At 46.2% G+C, this 21361-nt stretch overlaps 2 protein-coding genes across 6 annotated transcripts in view; one reads left to right on the top strand and one right to left on the bottom strand.

Annotated features, from left to right (window-relative positions):
* Positions 1 to 265: 265 nt before the first annotated feature.
* Positions 266 to 21361, bottom strand: part of LOC121306990 (tubulin polyglutamylase complex subunit 2-like) — a 29726-nt gene continuing 8630 nt past the window's right edge. For 2 of the 5 annotated variants that reach the window (XM_041239074.1, XM_041239078.1), the window contains exon 5: positions 20689 to 20990. In XM_041239074.1, the coding sequence (XP_041095008.1) occupies positions 20960 to 20990 (31 nt within the window). In that variant the 3' untranslated portion in view covers positions 20689 to 20959. The other 3 variants (XM_041239094.1, XM_041239103.1, XM_041239087.1) reach the window with 3 other exon arrangements.
* On the top strand, positions 6773 to 17642 carry LOC121306982 (aquaporin-7-like). Its single transcript, XM_041239038.1, has 6 exons — positions 6773 to 6916; positions 11219 to 11345; positions 12994 to 13131; positions 14547 to 14665; positions 15615 to 15832; positions 16328 to 17642. Exons 1-6 carry the CDS (start codon positions 6809 to 6811, stop codon positions 16494 to 16496), a joined length of 879 nt encoding a protein of 292 aa, XP_041094972.1. The 5' UTR covers positions 6773 to 6808; the 3' UTR covers positions 16497 to 17642.

Raw genomic sequence — 21361 nt, 5'->3', positions numbered from 1 at the left:
TTCAGAAGTGAAGAACGTGAGGGCGAGAGACGAGGGCGAGAGACGAGAGCAACGCGAGAGAGAGATTTTAAAAAAAGAAAATAACGATCAGTGAAGGCAGTTGCTCAGCCTGACCTTAGAGTTTATTTTTGTGTTCGTGAGTTTTGTTTAATTGTTTTATTTCAGCTCTGCGAGCAAGTGTTTATTTTTGTTCAAATATTTTATTTAATTTTTTGTTAATTAATAAAACGGCGCATGGGCCACTGCATCCGTACCTCTGTTCTGGTTGTGCTTTCTTCTGGTCTGGATCCCCGCAACGCCGTCTCTGTGACAAAGGGTTACATTAAATCAAATCATTTTACATTAATAAAAATCAGCCCCGTAAAGATGTAATATGTATAAAGGACAAAGTCATGCAAAACCATTATTCAGCATAGATCCCTTTTCTCTGATACCATTACACAGGTTTTCATAAGCAGCTCATCATGAATCTGCAGCATCAAAGGCGTGAGAAGGTTTATATACAGACAGACACTAGTCCGGAACGGATCTAGTTCTTGTTCTGCCACTCTTGTACCATGACCTTGATCAATTACCAGACTGCATTGTGATTGCATTGTGTTGTTGTTCGATTCAGAGTTGGTTATTAGTTAGTGATTGCAATACCTTTACTGGGATGGACTGATTTGTGATCCCTTCATTCCAGGGAGCCGATATACTGGTGACTTTATTAAACAAGACAGGAACACATGCATGTCTCACTCAGGACATGAAAAATAACATTTGTTACGTCGAAATCTCAGGATCATTTTTTTTTTTTGTCATGATTTTGATATAACAGTTTGAAACGCAGAGATCCTGAGTTAATTTATCGCATGATCTGGACTTAACACATTTTAAAAAGAACAAATCTGCAAATTCAGAAAATATAAAGTGTTCCTTTAATTGAAGACCTGAAGGAACGGTTCTAAATGTGTCCATATAGTTGAAGTACTTTGATAACATTGTAAATCAGACAACATAAGCTAATTCAGAAAATTACATAGTAAAACCGAAAATCAGCTCCCTGACTTGAAGTGCAGAATCTCCTTCCTGACGATAACATCTTGAAGTGCAGAATCTCCTTCCTGATGATAACATCTTGAAGTGCAGAATCTCCTTCCTGACGATAACATCTTGAAGTGCAGAATCTCCTTCCTGACGATAACATCTTGAAGTGCAGAATCTCTTTCCTGATGATAACATCTTGAAGTGCAGAATCTCCTTCCTGACGGTAACATCTTGGGCCACAGTGCTGTTTCGTCGACTAGCCCACAACACCTCAAGAGGGCTCAACAGTGATTTTGGCATCCCAGCATCACCCCCCTTTATCCTCCACTCAGCTCAGCCCAGCTTACTTACCCGTACATCAGCGTTGCTTTCTTTCTATTGTGCTTGAGATCACCATCCAGAATTTTTCTGTCAGCCACAGCCAGTTGCTGCTCCTTTCTGCTGCTTCAGATAAGTTCTTCACTGTGCGACACAACTCTTGACCATGGAACCTGACATCGCTGAGAAACTGGGTTGTAGAGTGTGCCACAAATCATCGACAACCCACCTCCACTGGGTAAACTCGGACTCTCCATCCATGCTGTTCCGCTTCAGCAGCTAGTTGAGCATACTGAAGTTTCTTCCTCTCATATGCCTCATCCACAGCATCCTCCCATGGCACTGTTAACTCTACCAGATGAACAAAGCGTGCTGATCCAGACCACAAGACAATGTCTGATTGAAGGTTAGTGGTGGCAATCTCATGTGGAAAAATAAGCCGTTCACCAACATCTGCCAGCATCTTCCAGTCTCTAGCAGCTTCCAGTTGTCCTGGGCGACAGCTGAGCTCTCAGAACCACATCTAACCAAGTACAGCTGAGCTCTCAGAACCACGACTAACCAAGTACAGCTGAGCTCTCAGAACCACGTCTAACCAAACACAGCTGAGCTCTCAGAACCACAACTAACCAAGCACAGCTGAGCTCTCAGAACCACATCTTACCAAGCACAGCTGAGCTCTCAGAACCACGTCTTACCAAGTACAGCTGAGCTCTCAGAACCACGACTAACCAAGCACAGCTGAGCTCTCAGAACCACGTCTAACTTCCAAGTACAGCTGAGCTCTCAGAACCACGTCTTACCAAGTACAGCTGAGCTCTCAGAACCACAACTAACCAAGCACAGCTGAGCTCTCAGAACCACGTCTAACTTCCAAGTACAGCTGAGCTCTCAGAACCACGTCTTACCAACACAGCTGAGCTCTCAGAACCACAACTAACCAAGCACAGCTGAGCTCTCAGAACCACGTCTAACCAAGCACAGCTGAGCTCTCAGAACCACGTCTAACCAAGTACAGCTGAGCTCTCAGAACCACGACTAACCAAGCACAGCTGAGCTCTCAGAACCAAGTCTAACTTCCAAGTACAGCTGAGCTCTCAGAACCATGTCTAACCAAGTACAGCTGAGCTCTCAGAACCACGACTAACCAAGCACAGCTGAGCTCTCAGAACCACATCTTACCAAGCACAGCTGAGCTCTCAGAACCACGACTAACCAAGCACAGCTGAGCTCTCAGAACCACTTCTAACCAAGTACAGCTGAGCTCTCAGAACCACGACTAACCAAGCACAGCTGAGCTCTCAGAACCACGACTAACCAAGCACAGCTGAGCTCTCAGAACCACGACTAACCAAGTACAGCTGAGCTCTCAGAACCACAACTAACCAAGCACAGCTGAGCTCTCAGAACCACAACTAACCAACCACAGCTGAGCTCTCAGAACCACAACTAACCAACCACAGCTGAGCTCTCAGAACCACAACTAACCAACCACAGCTGAGCTCTCAGAACCACGACTAACCAAGTACAGCTGAGCTCTCAGAACCACGACTAACCAAGCACAGCTGAGCTCTCAGAACCACGACTAACCAAGCACAGCTGAGCTCTCAGAACCACGACTAACCAAGCACAGCTGAGCTCTCAGAACCACGTCTAACTTCCAAGTACAGCTGAGCGCTCAGAACCACATCTAACCAAGTACAGCTGAGCTCTCAGAACCACGTCTTACCAAGCACAGCTGAGCTCTCAGAACCACGTCTAACCAAGCACAGCTGAGCTCTCAGAACCACGACTAACCAAGCACAGCTGAGCTCTCAGAACCACATCTTACCAAGCACAGCTGAGCTCTCAGAACCACGACTAACCAAGCACAGCTGAGCTCTCAGAACCACAACTAACCAACCACAGCTGAGCTCTCAGAACCACAACTAACCAACCACAGCTGAGCTCTCAGAACCACAACTAACCAAGCACAGCTGAGCTCTCAGAACCAAGTCTAACCAAGCACAGCTGAGCTCTCAGAACCACGTCTAACCAAGCACAGCTGAGCTCTCAGAACCACGACTAACCAAGCACAGCTGAGCTCTCAGAACCACGACTAACCAAGCACAGCTGAGCTCTCAGAACCACGACTAACCAAGCACAGCTGAGCTCTCAGAACCACGGCTAACCAAGTACAGCTGAGCTCTCAGAACCACGTCTTACCAAGTACAGCTGAGCTCTCAGAACCACGTCTAACTTCCAAGTACAGCTGAGCTCTCAGAACCACATCTAACCAAGCACAGCTGAGCTCTCAGAACCACGTCTAACCAAGCACAGCTGAGCTCTCAGAACCACGACTAACCAAGCACAGCTGAGCTCTCAGAACCACGACTAACCAAGCACAGCTGAGCTCTCAGAACCACAACTAACCAAGCACAGCTGAGCTCTCAGAACCACGACTAACCAAGCACAGCTGAGCTCTCAGAACCACGACTAACCAAGTACAGCTGAGCTCTCAGAACCACGTCTTACCAAGTACAGCTGAGCTCTCAGAACCACGTCTAACTTCCAAGTACAGCTGAGCTCTCAGAACCACATCTAACCAAGTACAGCTGAGCTCTCAGAACCACAACTAACCAAGCACAGCTGAGCTCTCAGAACCACGTCTAACCAAGCACAGCTGAGCTCTCAGAACCACAACTAACCAACCACAGCTGAGCTCTCAGAACCACAACTAACCAAGCACAGCTGAGCTCTCAGAACCACAGTCTAACTAACCAAGTACAGCTGAGCTCTCAGAACCACGTCTTACCAAGTACAGCTGAGCTCTCAGAACCACGACTAACCAAGCACAGCTGAGCTCTCAGAACCACGTCTAACTTCCAAGTACAGCTGAGCTCTCAGAACCACGTCTTACCAAGTACAGCTGAGCTCTCAGAACCACAACTAACCAAGCACAGCTGAGCTCTCAGAACCACATCTTACCAAGCACAGCTGAGCTCTCAGAACCACGTCTTACCAAGTACAGCTGAGCTCTCAGAACCACGACTAACCAAGCACAGCTGAGCTCTCAGAACCAAGTCTAACTTCCAAGTACAGCTGAGCTCTCAGAACCACGTCTTACCAAGCACAGCTGAGCTCTCAGAACCACGTCTTACCAAGTACAGCTGAGCTCTCAGAACCACGACTAACCAAGCACAGCTGAGCTCTCAGAACCACGTCTAACCAAGCACAGCTGAGCTCTCAGAACCACGACTAACCAAGCACAGCTGAGCTCTCAGAACCACAACTAACCAAGCACAGCTGAGCTCTCAGAACCACGACTAACCAAGCACAGCTGAGCTCTCAGAACCACGTCTAACCAAGCACAGCTGAGCTCTCAGAACCACGTCTAACCAAGCACAGCTGAGCTCTCAGAACCACGACTAACCAAGCACAGCTGAGCTCTCAGAACCACAACTAACCAAGCACAGCTGAGCTCTCAGAACCACGACTAACCAAGTACAGCTGAGCTCTCAGAACCACGACTAACCAAGCACAGCTGAGCTCTCAGAACCACAACTAACCAAGCACAGCTGAGCTCTCAGAACCACGTCTAACCAAGTACAGCTGAGCTCTCAGAACCACGACTAACCAAGTACAGCTGAGCTCTCAGAACCACGACTAACCAAGCACAGCTGAGCTCTCAGAACCACGACTAACCAAGCACAGCTGAGCTCTCAGAACCACGACTAACCAAGCACAGCTGAGCTCTCAGAACCACGGCTAACCAAGTACAGCTGAGCTCTCAGAACCACATCTTACCAAGTACAGCTGAGCTCTCAGAACCACGTCTAACTAACCAAGTACAGCTGAGCGCTCAGAACCACATCTAACCAAGTACAGCTGAGCTCTCAGAACCACGTCTTACCAAGCACAGCTGAGCTCTCAGAACCACGTCTAACCAAGCACAGCTGAGCTCTCAGAACCACGACTAACCAAGCACAGCTGAGCTCTCAGAACCACATCTAACCAAGCACAGCTGAGCTCTCAGAACCACGACTAACCAAGCACAGCTGAGCTCTCAGAACCACAACTAACCAAGCACAGCTGAGCTCTCAGAACCACAACTAACCAAACACAGCTGAGCTCTCAGAACCACAACTAACCAACCACAGCTGAGCTCTCAGAACCACGACTAACCAAGCACAGCTGAGCTCTCAGAACCACGACTAACCAAGCACAGCTGAGCTCTCAGAACCACAACTAACCAAGCACAGCTGAGCTCTCAGAACCACAACTAACCAACCACAGCTGAGCTCTCAGAACCACAACTAACCAACCACAGCTGAGCTCTCAGAACCACAACTAACCAAGCACAGCTGAGCTCTCAGAACCACGACTAACCAAGCACAGCTGAGCTCTCAGAACCACAACTAACCAAGCACAGCTGAGCTCTCAGAACCACAACTAACCAAGTACAGCTGAGCTCTCAGAACCACAACTAACCAACCACAGCTGAGCTCTCAGAACCACATCTAACCAAGTACAGCTGAGCTCTCAGAACCACAACTAACCAAGCACAGCTGAGCTCTCAGAACCACGACTAACCAAGCACAGCTGAGCTCTCAGAACCACGTCTAACCAAGCACAGCTGAGCTCTCAGAACCACGTCTAACCAAGCACAGCTGAGCTCTCAGAACCACGTCTAACCAAGCACAGCTGAGCTCTCAGAACCACGTCTAACCAAGCACAGCTGAGCTCTCAGAACCAGTCTAACTTCCAAGTACAGCTGAGCTCTCAGAACCACGACTAACCAAGCACAGCTGAGCTCTCAGAACCACAACTAACCAAGCACAGCTGAGCTCTCAGAACCAGCTGCGTCTAACCAAGCACAGCTGAGCTCTCAGAACCACGTCTAACCAAGTACAGCTGAGCTCTCAGAACCACGTCTAACCAAGCACAGCTGAGCTCTCAGAACCACGACTAACCAAGCACAGCTGAGCTCTCAGAACCACGACTAACCAAGCACAGCTGAGCTCTCAGAACCACGACTAACCAAGTACAGCTGAGCTCTCAGAACCACATCTAACCAAGCACAGCTGAGCTCTCAGAACCATGACTAACCAAGCACAGCTGAGCTCTCAGAACCACGTCAACCTCCAGGTACAGCTGAGCTCTCAGAATCTGAGCTCTCAGATTACCTGATATTTCTAACTGATATTTCACAGCTGTACCAAGCTGCTCTATAACCCTTTAAGTCTATTCATGAATGGATACTCAGGAGGGACGTGTGACTTTGTAAAGAATCAAAGAAACACTTCCCCTTTATCTCCTGTGAATGCTATTTTAACTGGAGAGGAAGCACTTAAGCTAAGCCCAGGGAGGAATCCAGTGCCAAAGTGTAACCAGCCTAGTTAATAAAGCAGCTGAAGTGAAGAGAGACAGAGATGGGAGAGCAGCGGGGAGAGTGAGAGAGCTGACAAATGGACAGAGGAAGATGAAGCTGGACAAGCAGTTTGTATCCAATGTTAGGAAAGCCATTCGAATCCGAAACGAATACCTGCGAGAGGCTCTGGCTGAGGTACTCGGCACCTTTGTCATGATGGTAAGTGAACAGTTTATTAAAGAAATTTCTGCTGCAGCTTGTGTATATCGAAGCACTTCCCTGCAGTATTGCACCGCAGTATGTTGACACAGTATTTTGCAGGTTTACAATTGTTATACGATGCATTTAGCATAGTTATACCCTGCTTTCACTATACTTTATTATACTTTGCTTTGCTTTAACTATGGGAACTTTTATAAAGGTTACTCCAGAGTTCAATATGCACCACACATTATGTGGAAAGAAAACTAAACTGGAAAACATTTGATTTAATATTACTTGGCATATTTAGAAAAGACCATGTTCATATTCATTCATATAACAGCATTTTTAAATGACTGGATCAAAAAAGATATCGTACAAAGAATCCAATGCATCGTGAGGTCTGATCTACAAACACACGTTCTACTGTACAGAAGAGAGTTCCTCTCCTCTCTGTAATCCAATGCATCATGAGGTCTGATCTACAAACCCACGCTCTACTGTACAGAAGAGAGTTCCTCTCCTCTCTGTAATCCAATGCATCGTGAGGTCTGATCTACAAACCCACGCTCTACTGTACAGAAGAGTGTTCCTCTCCTCTCTGTAATCCAATGCATCATGAGGTCTGATCTACAAACCCACGCTCTACTGTACAGAAGAGAGTTCCTCTCCTCTCTGTAATCCAATGCATCGTGAGGTCTGATCTACAAACCCACGCTCTACTGTACAGAAGAGAGTTCCTCTCCTCTCTGTAATCCAATGCATCATGAGGTCTGATCTACAAACCCACGCTCTACTGTACAGAAGAGAGTTCCTCTCCTCTCTGTAATCCAATGCATCATGAGGTCTGATCTACAAACCCACGCTCTACTGTACAGAAGAGAGTTCCTCTCCTCTCTGTAATCCAATGCATCGTGAGGTCTGATCTACAAACCCACGCTCTACTGTACAGAAGAGAGTTCCTCTCCTCTCTGTAATCCAATGCATCGTGAGGTCTGATCTACAAACCCACGCTCTACTGTACAGAAGAGAGTTCCTCTCCTCTCTGTAATCCAATGCATCGTGAGGTCTGATCTACAAACCCACGCTCTACTGTACAGAAGAGAGTTCCTCTCCTCTCTGTAATCCAATGCATCGTGAGGTCTGATCTACAAACCCACGCTCTACTGTACAGAAGAGAGTTCCTCTCCTCTTTGTAATCCAATGCATCGTGAGGTCTGATCTACAAACCCATGCTCTACTGTACAGAAGAGAGTTCCTCTCCTCTCTGTAATCCAATGCATTGTGAGGTCTGATCTACAAACCCACGCTCTACTGTACAGAAGAGTGTTCCTCTCCTCTCTGTAATCCAATGCATCGTGAGGTCTGATCTACAAACCCACGCTCTACTGTACAGAAGAGAGTTCCTCTCCTCTCTGTGATCCAATGCATCGTGAGGTCTGATCTACAAACCCACGCTCTACTGTACAGAAGAGAGTTTCTCTCCTCTCTGTAATCGGTCATTGGATGGGGTGCCATGGGGTTTGTTATACCCAAGATATTTTAACTGTAATAGTCTACATTTAACAGAATATTCAAATATTATTTGGAATTTTGAAAGAATAGTCATACGAATATGAAAAGCCCAGAGCTAGAATATTATAGCTTTTATGGTTCTGTTGTGTAAAAATGTTTTCTGCACTCAGTTTGTAGCCATCCTGCTGTGTTATACAATGTTTTTAGGCATGCCAGTTTAACTGTAGCAATCATATTGAATACAGATATTGAGAATGCACCTCCAGCAGTGTGTAGATTGTGTTCATGGTTTACTCTTCTGTGCAGGCTGGGGACTTTGTGTTAACTGTAGCAATCATATTGAATACAGATATTGAGAATGCACCTCCAGCAGTGTGTAGATTGTGTTCATGGTTTACTCTTCTGTGCAGGCTGGGGACTTTGTGTTTTTCTCCATTAGTCATGCTGGGCCTGTTGATCCTTTTAAAGGTATTTGGATGTTCTAGTGTCTAAATAGTTTACAATTGACACAAAACATAACTAAATGCTTAAAGGCAGCTAATTTCAACTCTTTGTGTAGAATGTGACCTTCAGGTCTGGAAGTTTAATAAATGCATCAGCTCTGATTCATGTGAGGAGGCAATTATAGGAGACGTGTAGCGCACCCTGTGTAGCCTTCATGTCTGTGCAGCAAAGGACCAGTGTAGTGCTTGGTCCCTGACCTGGCATAGCGTGGATAGTGTGAGCTACCCTGACTACCCCTCATAAAAAGTTTACCTTATTAAAAGCATAGAAAAGTGTAATAAAACATTCCAAAAAATAAAGCATACTGTAGCTAAGCATTGTAAATCCCAGAGGCAAAGCATATAAAAAAAAACATGGCAAGCTATGTTAAATGCATAGTATAACCATGGGAAAAGCATATTTAGGTGGTAAACTTGTATAAGGGAAGTATGGTTCCCAGCTCACTTATTGTGGTCTACCTGCAAACCTGTTCATGGATTCTTCATTCTCCATCTGACCCTGACGCTGGCTAACAAGGAATTTACAAGCTCTGGTTTTGCATGCTATTCTAGGCTTTGTGCAGCCAGCCTCAGTTAGAGCTATAGCACCACTGTCCAGCTAGCAAGTGTTGTGTTTTGTTTCGTCACATGCAGTCAAACAGCAGCAATCACCCACACGCCAGCTTGAAAGAGGCAAAGTGCACCGAGTTTCATTACTCATTCACATCTTCTACACACAAAGCACTGCAAGCTTTGCACCGGAGCTAGAGTGGACTAGATCTGCTCCCTGCTCTCCAGCTGAGCAAGGGATTTAATGACCAACATAAAGAAAGGCCCATCATGTTTGTATGGTCCCTAGCAGTTACGTCAGCCCGGGATGGTAGTGCCTGTGGGTGCTGATAAACTTGCCAGCTCGTCCCATACATGCTCAGCAGTGCTGCCGTGTTGCCAGTGCTTAAAGACAGGTGATACAGACCTCTTTGATGTGCCTTGTGCAGATACTGATCGACCCAGGACATCCCTTTTTATTCCAAGGAGAGAATTCCAATCCGTTTCCTCCTTCATATTCTCTACAGCCTCCTAATACCTTCCTGCATTATCTTGGGTAGTTGAACACAAACTAAGCCTCAGGGCTACAAGTTCCAGCTTCTCAGTGGCTGGGGATCAGGAAGGAATGGGACAAAGGGAGGTGTGAGAGGTGCTCAAGGAATTGGAAGGTTCGATTTCTTCTTAAAAATAAGAAAGTCATTGTGGCAGGCACCCCCTTCTCTAGATATAGGTGTATTCTATTGTTATTTTTGGTGTTTTTCATTTGTTTGTTTTGTTATATTGTATTTTGTGTGTGTTTCTGTGTAGGTGAACGAAAACCGTCCACTCTTTAATATTGCGTTGATACAGCAGGGAGAGGGTTAACTTCCTCTCCCTGCCTTCATGTGTGGAATGCAGGTAGTCAGGAGATAAATGATCACCTGCTATATAAGGTCTCGCTCTCAGTGTCTTAGTCTGAGTTGGAGAGAAACGTGTCGCATGTAAACTGTAAAGGAACTAAATGAACGCTATTTACTGTGAACCACCCTGAAGGCACTAGTATCCTTTGTTTGTTTGTTTTGTTTATTTTGGCCATCGAGCCATTTTATTTTGTATAGTGTGCAGCTCTGCAGCTTTGCCCCGCAGCTTTGCCCCGCAGTCCTGTGTTTATATACTGCTTTGTAAAGTTTATTTTATTTGCACTGTTGTTTTGAGTTGGCAGGGCTGGGGTTAATTGATATTTGTTGGGTGCTGTCGTTGTTTATTTTGGCCACTGTGCCGTTTTGTTAATTTTGTTTAATAAATATGCGCTCAGCTCTTCACCCGCAGTACTGGGTCTGTATTTCCTGGTCCGTGGCGTCACACTGGTTTTACTAGACAGGCTTGTAGTCTTACAATAGAAATGAAGAAACAGTCATTGAAGCAGTAACATGGAAACAAAGATGGGGACCCAAGGTTACAGCAGCTCACCCCGGTCTTGCTGAAGCAGCGTGGGTGTAAAGTGTATACGTGCAGAGTTGCATGGTTCACAGGTTTAGGATACGTTAGGCAGGAGTATGAAAAGCTTTACATTAAGCACAGGAAAATCACACAATGTTCAGAGAGAATGATTTCTCACTTCTTTACCATTTAAAGGGGCACCTGAAATGATTACAATTGATATAAAACCTTACATAATCCTCTACCTAGGAGGTTTCTCAGTTGGCCACTTCCGTTTCTTGTTTCCTGTTCAGTCACGTGTCCTGTTTCAGAGCCTGCTCGCCCTGTCGAATCTCACCCTTGCATTATCTTGCAGGTTTTCGGTCTGGGCTCGGTAGCCCAGGTGGTCATGGGAGGTGGTTCCTATGGTGACTACTTCAGTATAAACTTGGGCTTTGGCCTCGGGGTCACCATGGGCATTCACATTGCTGGGGGCGTCTCAGGTGAGATTTACCTTTTAAACTTTTGAAATATTTATGTTCACATTAACTCAGATGTGTGTGTGTATTTCTATGAAGAAGATAACATTGAAATCATTTTAAATAGCGTCTGTCTGACTGCCTTTATAGTTTGAGTATCAGACATGCCTGTTTCCATATCTTTTGTTAATGAGAATCTACATGAAGCTACCTTGCATGAATTCTTATTGGACCACACAAGCCCTCTTTGTGGGTTGGTGTCCTGTAGTAAATGAAACCATTAACTGTACAATGAACTGGCTGTGTCTGAAAGGCTGTTGTGACTGTATGCTTGATTAACTACTCTTCAGCTTAAGTAAATCAAGCAAGAATGTTTTGCAAGTTCATAATTCCCTTTTCTAAAATAAACAAAAATATACAGCGCCTTTTTCCCATGGTTATACTTCAAATAGTTGGCCATATTTTGCCATATTTTTTATATGCTTTACCATAACAATCTATGCTTTACCATACTTTCACTGTGCTTTATAACACTTTGCTATGCTTTTACTAGGGTGAACCTCTAAAGGGGCAGTGCATTGAACCCTTAGTGACTGTGTCCCTGGTTCAGTGCGTTCAGGCTTGGTCCCTGTGTTTGATCTCTGCAGGGGCTCATATGAACACTGCAGTCCCTGGTTCAGTGTGTTCAGGCTTGGTTCTTGTGCTTGATCTCTGCAGGGGCTCATATGAACACTGCAGTCCCTGGTTCAGGCTTGGTTCCTGTGCTTGATCTCTGCAGGGGCTCATATGAACACTGCAGTCCCTGGTTCAGTGTGTTCAGGCTTGGTTCCTGTGCTTGATCTCTGCAGGGGCTCATATGAACACTGCAGTCCCTGATTCAGGCTTGGTTCCTGTGCTCTTGATCTCTGCAGGGGCTCATATGAACACTGCAGTCCCTGGTTCAGTGTGTTCAGACTTGGTTCCTGTGCTTGATCTCTGCAGGGGCTCACATGAACACTGCAGTCCCTGGTTCAGTGTGTTCAGGCTTGGTTCCTGTGCTTGATCTCTGCAGGGGCTCACATGAACACTGCAGTCCCTGGTTCAGTGTGTTCAGGCTTGGTTCCTGTGCTTGATCTCTGCAGGGGCTCATATGAACACTGCAGTCCCTGGTTCAGTGCATTCAGGCTTGGTTCCTGTGCTTGATCTCTGCAGGGGCTCACATGAACACTGCAGTCCCTGGTTCAGGCTTGGTTCCTGTGCTTGATCTCTGCAGGGGCTCATATGAACACTGCAGTCCCTGGTTCAGTGTGTTCAGACTTGGTTCCTGTGCTTGATCTCTGCAGGGGCTCACATGAACACTGCAGTCCCTGGTTCAGTGTGTTCAGGCTTGGTTCCTGTGCTTGATCTCTGCAGGGGCTCACATGAACACTGCAGTCCCTGGTTCAGTGCGTTCAGGCTTGGTTCCTGTGCTTGATCTCTGCAGGGGCTCACATGAACACTGCAGTCCCTGGTTCAGTGCGTTCAGGCTTGGTTCCTGTGCTTGATCTCTGCAGGGGCTCACATGAACACTGCAGTCCCTGGTTCAGTGCGTTCAGGCTTGGTTCCTGTGCTTGATCTCTGCAGGGGCTCACATGAACACTGCAGTCCCTGGTTCAGTGTGTTCAGGCTTGGTTCCTGTGCTTGATCTCTGCAGGGGCTCACATGAACACTGCAGTCACCTTCTCCATGTGTGTGCTGGGGAGCCTGAGCTGGAGGAAGCTGCCCGTCTACGCTGCTGCCCAGTTCCTCGGCTCCTTTATGGCTGCGGTCACTGTCTTCTGGGTCTACTATGGTAAGCAGCTAACAGCGCCGCCTGTGTGGAAGGGCTACTCTTTCCCTTATAAATGTTTATCATAGTAAAAGTATAATAAAGTGTAATAAAGCATAGTGATAGCATGGTGATGAATAGCGAGGTATGGTAAAGCATATTAATAAGCATGGCAAACCAGGGGAAACTGGTAAATGCATATTCTAACCATGAAAAAACCGTAGCAGCTGTATGGTCCTTATTAAGCATGTTTGAAAACACACCAGGCGTTTAAGCGTATTTCACCCTGTAAAAGTTTGCCTGTGGTAAAGCTACAGTTCACCATGCTGTTCTCCTGCTTGTCCTATGCATTTGCAGTGCTGTGAGCATACTAAGTGTATGTTTTTCACAGTGCTTTACAGACGGCTCTCTGATTGACCTTGCTGTTCCATTTTAATATGCTTCTGGGTTTTTAATGTCAGTTGCAGCTGAACAGCCAGGGTTTCCAGTTGTGAGTTTGCCTTTATAAAAGTTTACCCCAGTATTTTTGCATGGTAGTTTTGCAGTTTTCCCATGCTTTCCCCAGGGTTATACTATGCATTTCCCATAGTTTACCCTGGTTTGCCACATTTATTAATGTGATTTGCCATATCTCATTTTTCTTTACAATGCTTATATATGCTTTACCCTGCTTTCACTGTGCTTGCTATGTAAACTTTTGCAAAGTGTATGTTTGTGTGCTCCTGTCCTCACACAGTGTATGCTCCTATCCTCAGACTCTGTGCATTGTGTGTGCTCCTGTCCTCAGACTTAGTGTGCAGTGTGTATGTTTGCATGCTCCTGTCCTCACTCAGTGTGCAGTGAGTGTATGTTTGCGTGCTCCTGTCCTCACTCAGTGTGCAGTGAGTGTATGTTTGCGTGCTCCTGTCCTCACTCAGTGTGCAGTGAGTGTATGTGTGCGTGCTCCTGTCCTCACTCAGTGTGCAGTGAGTGTATGTGTGCGTGCTCCTGCCCTCACTCAGTGTGCAGTGAGTGTATGTCTGCGTGCTCCTGTCCTCACTCAGTGTGCAGTGTGCTCCTGTCCTCACTCAGTGTGCAGTGAGTGTATGTCTGTGTGCTCCTGTCCTCACTCAGTGTGCAGTGAGTGTATGTCTGTGTGCTCCTGTCCTCACTCAGTGTGCAGTGAGTGTATGTCTGTGTGCTCCTGCCCTCACTCAGTGTGCAGTGAGTGTATGTGTGCGTGCTCCTGTCCTCACTCAGTGTGCAGTGAGTGTATGTGCTCCTGTCCTCACTCAGTGTGCAGTGAGTGTATGTGTGTGTGCTCCTGTCCTCACTCAGTGTGCAGCGAGTGTATGTCTGTGTGCTCCTGCCCTCACTCAGTGTGCAGTGAGTGTATGTGTGTGTGCTCCTGCCCTCACTCAGTGTGCAGTGAGTGTATGTTTGTGTACTCCTCTCTCCAGATGCTCTGTTTGTGTTCTGCGGAGGGAACTTCACAGTGACGGGCCCGAGAGCAACTGCTGGGATCTTTGCTACGTACCCGGCGCCATACCTCTCAGTGGGAGGAGGCTTTCTGGACCAGGTGAGCAGGCAAGCGAGCACAGTGACTGAATAACACTATGTAACACAATTTTTGTTCCTGGGTAGTAAGTGTTATTTCCTAATTGCTTATGCCTCAAAAGTATAGAAAATGGCTATTATTCCCCACAAACTTTGCTTTTGTGACCAGGACAGTGATATTTCAAAATATCACTATTTCCAATGGGAAAACGGGCAAATGTGTGTCTTTTCGTTAACATAAAGTCAGAAAAAAACAACATATTAATCCAAATTAACATGTATTTATACTAAAGTAATACAAAGATGACTACAAAAGATTTAGAAGTGACTAGTTTTTCGAGATTTACGATTATACTGTTTTGTAGTTCCTAAAGTGTGCACTGAGGCTGCTAAAGATCATTTGCTTATTTTGGTCCTTGGTCTTGGAATTAATTACTGTCTAAACTTCAGTTTCAGTCCCAGATAACTTTAGTACAATTCCAGAGTAAGCTGCATGATTATCTAATTGAGAGTTGTGCTTGTTTTAAGTAGTTGATTACACCTGTATTGATTGTCAATAACTGATTGTTTATTGTACTGAGTATGACTTGTCTATGTTTTAAAAGTATTTTATTTCTGTATTTGTATGTTTGTATTGTAATATGTTTGATTGTATTGTTGCTGCCTTTCTTGGCTAGGTCTCAACAAAGATTTTAATCTCAGCGTGATTTCCTAGTAAAATAAAGCTTTAATAATAATAATAATAATAATAATAATAATAATAATAATAATAAATAACATGGATATATATCTTGTAAGGCATAGAAACTGAGAAGTGTCTTTATCCTCAAGTAGTACCATCGATCATGTTTTAAAATGCAAGGAATTCTCAACATTATTAGAGGTAGGCACCGAACACTGTGGAAGTGCACCGCAGGTAAGAGTTCTGAAACGGTTTAGTTAGCGACAGTCATTCTGTGGCGCTGTTCCAGGTGCTGGGCACTGCCTTGCTGCTGCTGTGTATCCTGGCACTGAATGACCGCAGGAACAGCCCGGCGCTCAGCGGCACGGAGCCTCTGCTCATCGGCCTCCTCGTGGTGGTGATTGGCATCTCTCTGGGCAGCAACAGCGGGTACGCCATCAACCCCGCCCGCGACCTTCCCCCGCGCTTCTTCACCGCCATGGCAGGCTGGGGTCCTGACGTCTTCAGGTAGAACAGCTCTCAACACTCTCACAGCTGCTGTTAGGTGAACAAGGCCACAAACACACTGACTGATCTGTAAAAGCAATGTAGGCTTTGTTGGAAGTGGGGCTCACTGCACTGGGGAAAAGCACTTAGGGGCTGGTTAAACTCCAACCTGCCTACCCCATGCTGAGGATGCATACTGTATGCATGGCACAGTTTTGCATTTATCTGGAGAGCTTGTCCAATTGTGAGGAAGCTTGCTAAGGACATAATTTAGCGCAAGTTATCGATAGGATCATAATATGATTTGTCAGTATGTCATCTTACATGTGTGCATGTGCGCACACGATGTAAGATGTAGGTCCTGGTGATCTACTGTGCTTTATTTGGCTGATTTTGAATTCACAGCCATGGCGGGAGGATGAATATCACTGACATGCTTGTTTGAATCAGCAAAGCTTTTCAAATTTTGACTGACTGATTCTGCTGACCTTGTTCTGTCTGTCTCTGTCTCTGCAGTGCTGGTAACGGCTGGTGGTGGATCCCTGTGGTGGCTCCCATGGTTGGCAGTGTGACTGGCTCTCTGCTCTACAAACTCTTCATCGAGTATCACCACCTGGCTGAAGAGCATCAAGAAGAGGGGCTGGGGGGAGGCTGCTCTGATCAAAAACACTGCCTCTGCTTTTAACACATCCTTGTGCGGGGACTGTACCAGAGACACTGCCTCTGCTTTTAACACATCCCTGTGCGGGGACTGTGCCAGAGACACTGCCTTTGCTTTTAACACATCCCTGTGCGGGGACTGTGCCAGAGACACTGCCTTCGCTTTTAACACACCCCTGTGCGGGGACTGTGCAGAGACACTGCCTCCGCTTTTAACACACCCCTGTGCGGGGACTGTGCCGGAGACACTGCCTCCGCTTTTAACACACCCCTGTGCGGGGACTGTGCCAGAGACACTGCCTCCGCTTTTAACACACCCCTGTGCGGGGACTGTGCCAGAGACACTGCCTCCGCTTTTAACACATCCTTGTGCGGGGACTGTGCCAGAGACACTGCCTCCGCTTTTAACACATCCCTGTGCGGGGACTGTGCCAGAGACACTGCCTCCGCTTTTAACACACCCCTGTGCTGGGACTGTGCCAGAGACACTGCCTCCGCTTTTAACACACCCCTGTGCGGGGACTGTGCAGAGACACTGCCTCCGCTTTTAACACACCCCTGTGCGGGGACTGTGCCAGAGACACTGCCTCCGCTTTTAACACACCCCTGTGCTGGGACTGTGCCAGAGACACTGCCTCCGCTTTTAACACAACCCTGTGCAGGGACTGTGCAGAGACACTGCCTCCGCTTTTAACACATCCTTGTGCGGGGACTGTGCCAGAGACACTGCCTTTGCTTTTAACACACCCCTGTGCGGGGACTGTACCAGAGACACTGCCTTTGCTTTTAACACACCCCTGTGCGGGGACTGTACCAGAGACACTGCCTTTGCTTTTAACACATCCCTGTGCGGGGACTGTGCCAGAGACACTGCCTTCGCTTTTAACACACCCCTGTGCGGGGACTGTGCAGAGACACTGCCTCCGCTTTTAACACACCCCTGTGCGGGGACTGTGCCAGAGACACTGGCCCCTCCAACTTAACTTTTGTTAAATATATACACCAGGGATGGTAGTCTCTGTTAAATTTCCTAAACATTTAAACTTCAAAATATTAGGCATTTTGTAACCAAAAACTTCAGTGTTGATACATTTTTATGATAGAACAGGTGTTCCTTTCTTACCTGAGGCCCACCTGTTCAGCTGCATTAGGCACTGTGGTCACTATTAGCGCTCCCTGGGAAAATGGCAAATTAAAAACATTTCATACGTTTAAACCTGAAACATTATAACTAACCCTAATCTAAACTGTCCTTCATTCATTTCAATAAACATTGTGAAAGACGGAAATCACATAGAATATGCACTGAGTGAAAATATTGTTTTAAACACTTTAATTTTAGTAATTAAAATAAATTGCAAAAACTAAACAGACATTTTTATCAAACCTTTAAATTAGGCTCCTTTGTATAACTGAAAATTTTTGAAATTCAGTTATTTTTCTTGGTCATCAAACAAGAAAGAAGTGCATGTCTCTTATTATTCCCATTCACAAATACCTGAACAGGAATCACTTTGAGTAAAACCAGTACAATGTGCACAAAAACAGAACTCTTAAATCCTAATTTCTGAACACTGTAACTAAAACAAACGCATTCTTTGGTAGCGGATTCGACATGCTATAATTTCCTAAAATACTGAACACACTGTTTACATCTGCCAGCAGAGCGATCACATGACCTCAACACTGCCCTATTGTTAGAGCTCTCGCTCTACATCCCGCCTACAGGTAGGCATTCTGTTAGCTCCGATTTGTGAATCTCTGCTTTGACTGACAGTCCGCCAATACTGCCTTGCTACACTTTATTTTTCTACAGTTTCAGCTGCCGCCAGAGCCTGCTTTTCACTATTAATAGAAAAAAAATAGATAGAATGTCACTGCTGTCACAGCCCACCTTTTGGGGACACCTAGGATTAGTTTCAGACTACATGCACACAACATTTACGTTTGCATGCAAAAGACTGAATGAATCACCTTACACTACAGCTGACCTCTATTTGAGATGCATATCTTTTACAATGGTTAAGCGTTGAGGAAAATTCTTAAGGTGTCATCCAAAATGATCATCAAACACAACAAGCGTACACAGCATGTTCTTTTCAAGTGTACGTAAAAGCGATGATATCCAAAGCAGGCCCTAGTCTGCTACACTACTCTACTGTAAACTAACATATAAGAATTCAGGGAACTCTGACACCCTTCCCAGCATATGCGTTCAGAAAATGCTGATCATCTTGGATGGTCCCTAAATGCTTAACCCATGTGACATGTTTAAACTCTGAACTAATAACATCCCTAATATTCAAGCACACAGCAGGCCTGGAGGGTTGTCAAGGTTAATAGCTTCAGAAGTTAATGATCATGTTTTCTTGTAAATAAATTAATTTTTAACATTAAAAGTAATTCATTTGAATCTCTCATGCTGAACAGAACACAGCGGTGTAAACAGAGCTTTCATTACTATGGATCCTCTAGACCACACTGCACCCAGTCCTTCAGCTCTAACCACTAGACCACACTGCCTCCCAGTCCTTCAGCTCTAACCACTAGACCACACTGCACCCAGTCCTTCAGCTCTAACCACTAGACCACACTGCTCAGCTCTAACCACTAGACCCAGTCAGTCCTCAGCTCTAACCACTAGACCACACTGCACCCAGTCCTTCAGCTCTAACCACTAGACCACACTGCCTCCCAGTCCTTCAGCTCTAACCACTAGACCACACTGCCTCCCAGTCCTTCAGCTCTAACCACTAGACCACACTGCACCCAGTCAGCTCTAACCACTAGACCACACTGCCTCCCAGTCCCTCAGCTCTAACCACTAGACCACACTGCCTCCCAGTCCCTCAGCTCTAACCACTAGACCACACTGCACCCAGTCCTTCAGCTCTAACCACTAGACCACACTGCCTCCCAGTCTCTCAGCTCTAACCACTAGACCACACTGCCTCCCAGTCTCTCAGCTCTAACCACTAGACCACACTGCACCCAGTCCTTCAGCTCTAACCACTAGACCACACTGCACCCAGTCCCTCAGCTCTAACCACTAGACCACACTGCACCCAGTCCCTCAGCTCTAACCACTAGACCACACTGCACCCAGTCCTTCAGCTCTAACCACTAGACCACACTGCCACCCAGTACCTCAGCTCTAACCACTAGACCACACTGCCTCCCAGTCCCTCAGCTCTAACCACTAGACCCAGTCCCTCAGCTCAGCTCTAACCACTAGACCACACTGCCTCCCAGTCCCTCAGCTCTAACCACTAGACCACACTGCCTCCCACTGCTCTAACCACTAGACCACACTGCCTCCCAGTCCCTCAGCTCTAACCACTAGACCACACTGCACCCAGTCCTTCAGCTAACCACTAACCACTAGACCCACTGCACCCCTTCAGCTCTAACCACTAGACCACACTGCCTCCCAGTCCCTCAGCTCTAACCACTAGACCACACTGCCTCCCAGTCCCTCAGCTCTAACCACTAGACCACACTGCCACACAGCTCTCCCTCAGCTCTAACCACTAGACCACACTGCCTCCCAGTACCTCAGCTCTAACCTCTAGACCACACTGCACCCAGTCCTTCAGCTCTAACCACTAGACCACACTGCCTCCCTAACCCTAGACCACACTGCCTCCCAGTCTCTCAGCTCTCTAACCACACTAGACCACACTGACCACACCTCCCAGTCTCTCAGCTCTAACCACTAGACCACACTGCTAGACCACACTGCCTCCCAGTATCTCAGCTCTAACCACTAGACCACACACACTCAGCCTCCCACAACCTCCCAGTCCCTCAGCTCTAACCTCTAACCCACTAGACCACACTGCCTCCCAGTCTCTCAACTCTAACCACTAGACCACACTGCCTCCCAGTCCCTCAGCTCTAACCACTAGACCACACTGCCTCCCAGTCCCTCAGCTCTAACCACTAGACCACACTGCCTCCCAGTCACTCAGCTCTAACCACTAGACCACACTGCCTCCCAGTCCAGCTCTAACCACTAGACCACACTGCCTCCCAGTCACTCAGGTCTAACCACTAGACCACACTGCCTCCTGGCTCCCAGTCCTCAGCTCTAACCACACTGCCTGTCCTATTAGCTAACAGTATTTTTCACTTACCTGCAATTTAGCACCAACAACTCACCAATTATCTCTTGTAGAAAGAATGAATGCATTCATCACCTGGTTAAACAGCTTTAATAAATAGATAAATAAATACATATCACATGTGAGCAGGCACAAGTTTGTACAAAGACTCAGGAAGTCAAAACCGCTAATGCAGCAATGGAAAAGGAACGGCAACGTGGTCAACTGGAAAGACAAGGCCACATTCCCTTGCATCCCGGGGCTTAAACAGGCAAGGGCTGGAGCAGCACCCAGGCACTGGAAGAATCCTTTTAATAAGGGGTTGCATAGGGGTCACTTTCTGGCAAGCTGCACTTCAGGAAACAGCATTCTGGAAGTCAGCCTCTCATTTAGGTAAGGCGGGATGCAGGGCAGACCTGGGGTGAATTAATGTAATTGTGCAATTTGTAATTAATTGCAGTTACAATGGATTTGTAAATTGTAGTTAAACCTTGGCACGCCTGCATAACTCTGCAACTGTAATTATACCATATAATTGATCAATCAAATTTCAATAGCGGATTTAATTGTTATTCAATCATTATTCTTGTATTTTCAAACACTTTTTGGGACCCTGCTTAAAAAAAATAAAGGTCCTAGTATTTTTCTGTATGTGTACTTGTGATTATTGCTGGTTATTTAGAATAAATAGAGTAAACCTGCTAATGTGTGTAGTTTATGTAACTTTTTAGTGTAACTGTAATTGATTGTAATTGCAATTCCAGCACAAAATTCTGCTTTAATTGTA

This window comes from Polyodon spathula, chromosome 2 (genome assembly GCF_017654505.1).
Source record: "Polyodon spathula isolate WHYD16114869_AA chromosome 2, ASM1765450v1, whole genome shotgun sequence".
NCBI classification, from domain to species: Eukaryota; Metazoa; Chordata; class Actinopteri; order Acipenseriformes; family Polyodontidae; genus Polyodon; species Polyodon spathula.
Note: the sequence above shows the minus strand (reverse complement) of the source record. Positions and strands in the feature narration are given on the sequence as shown.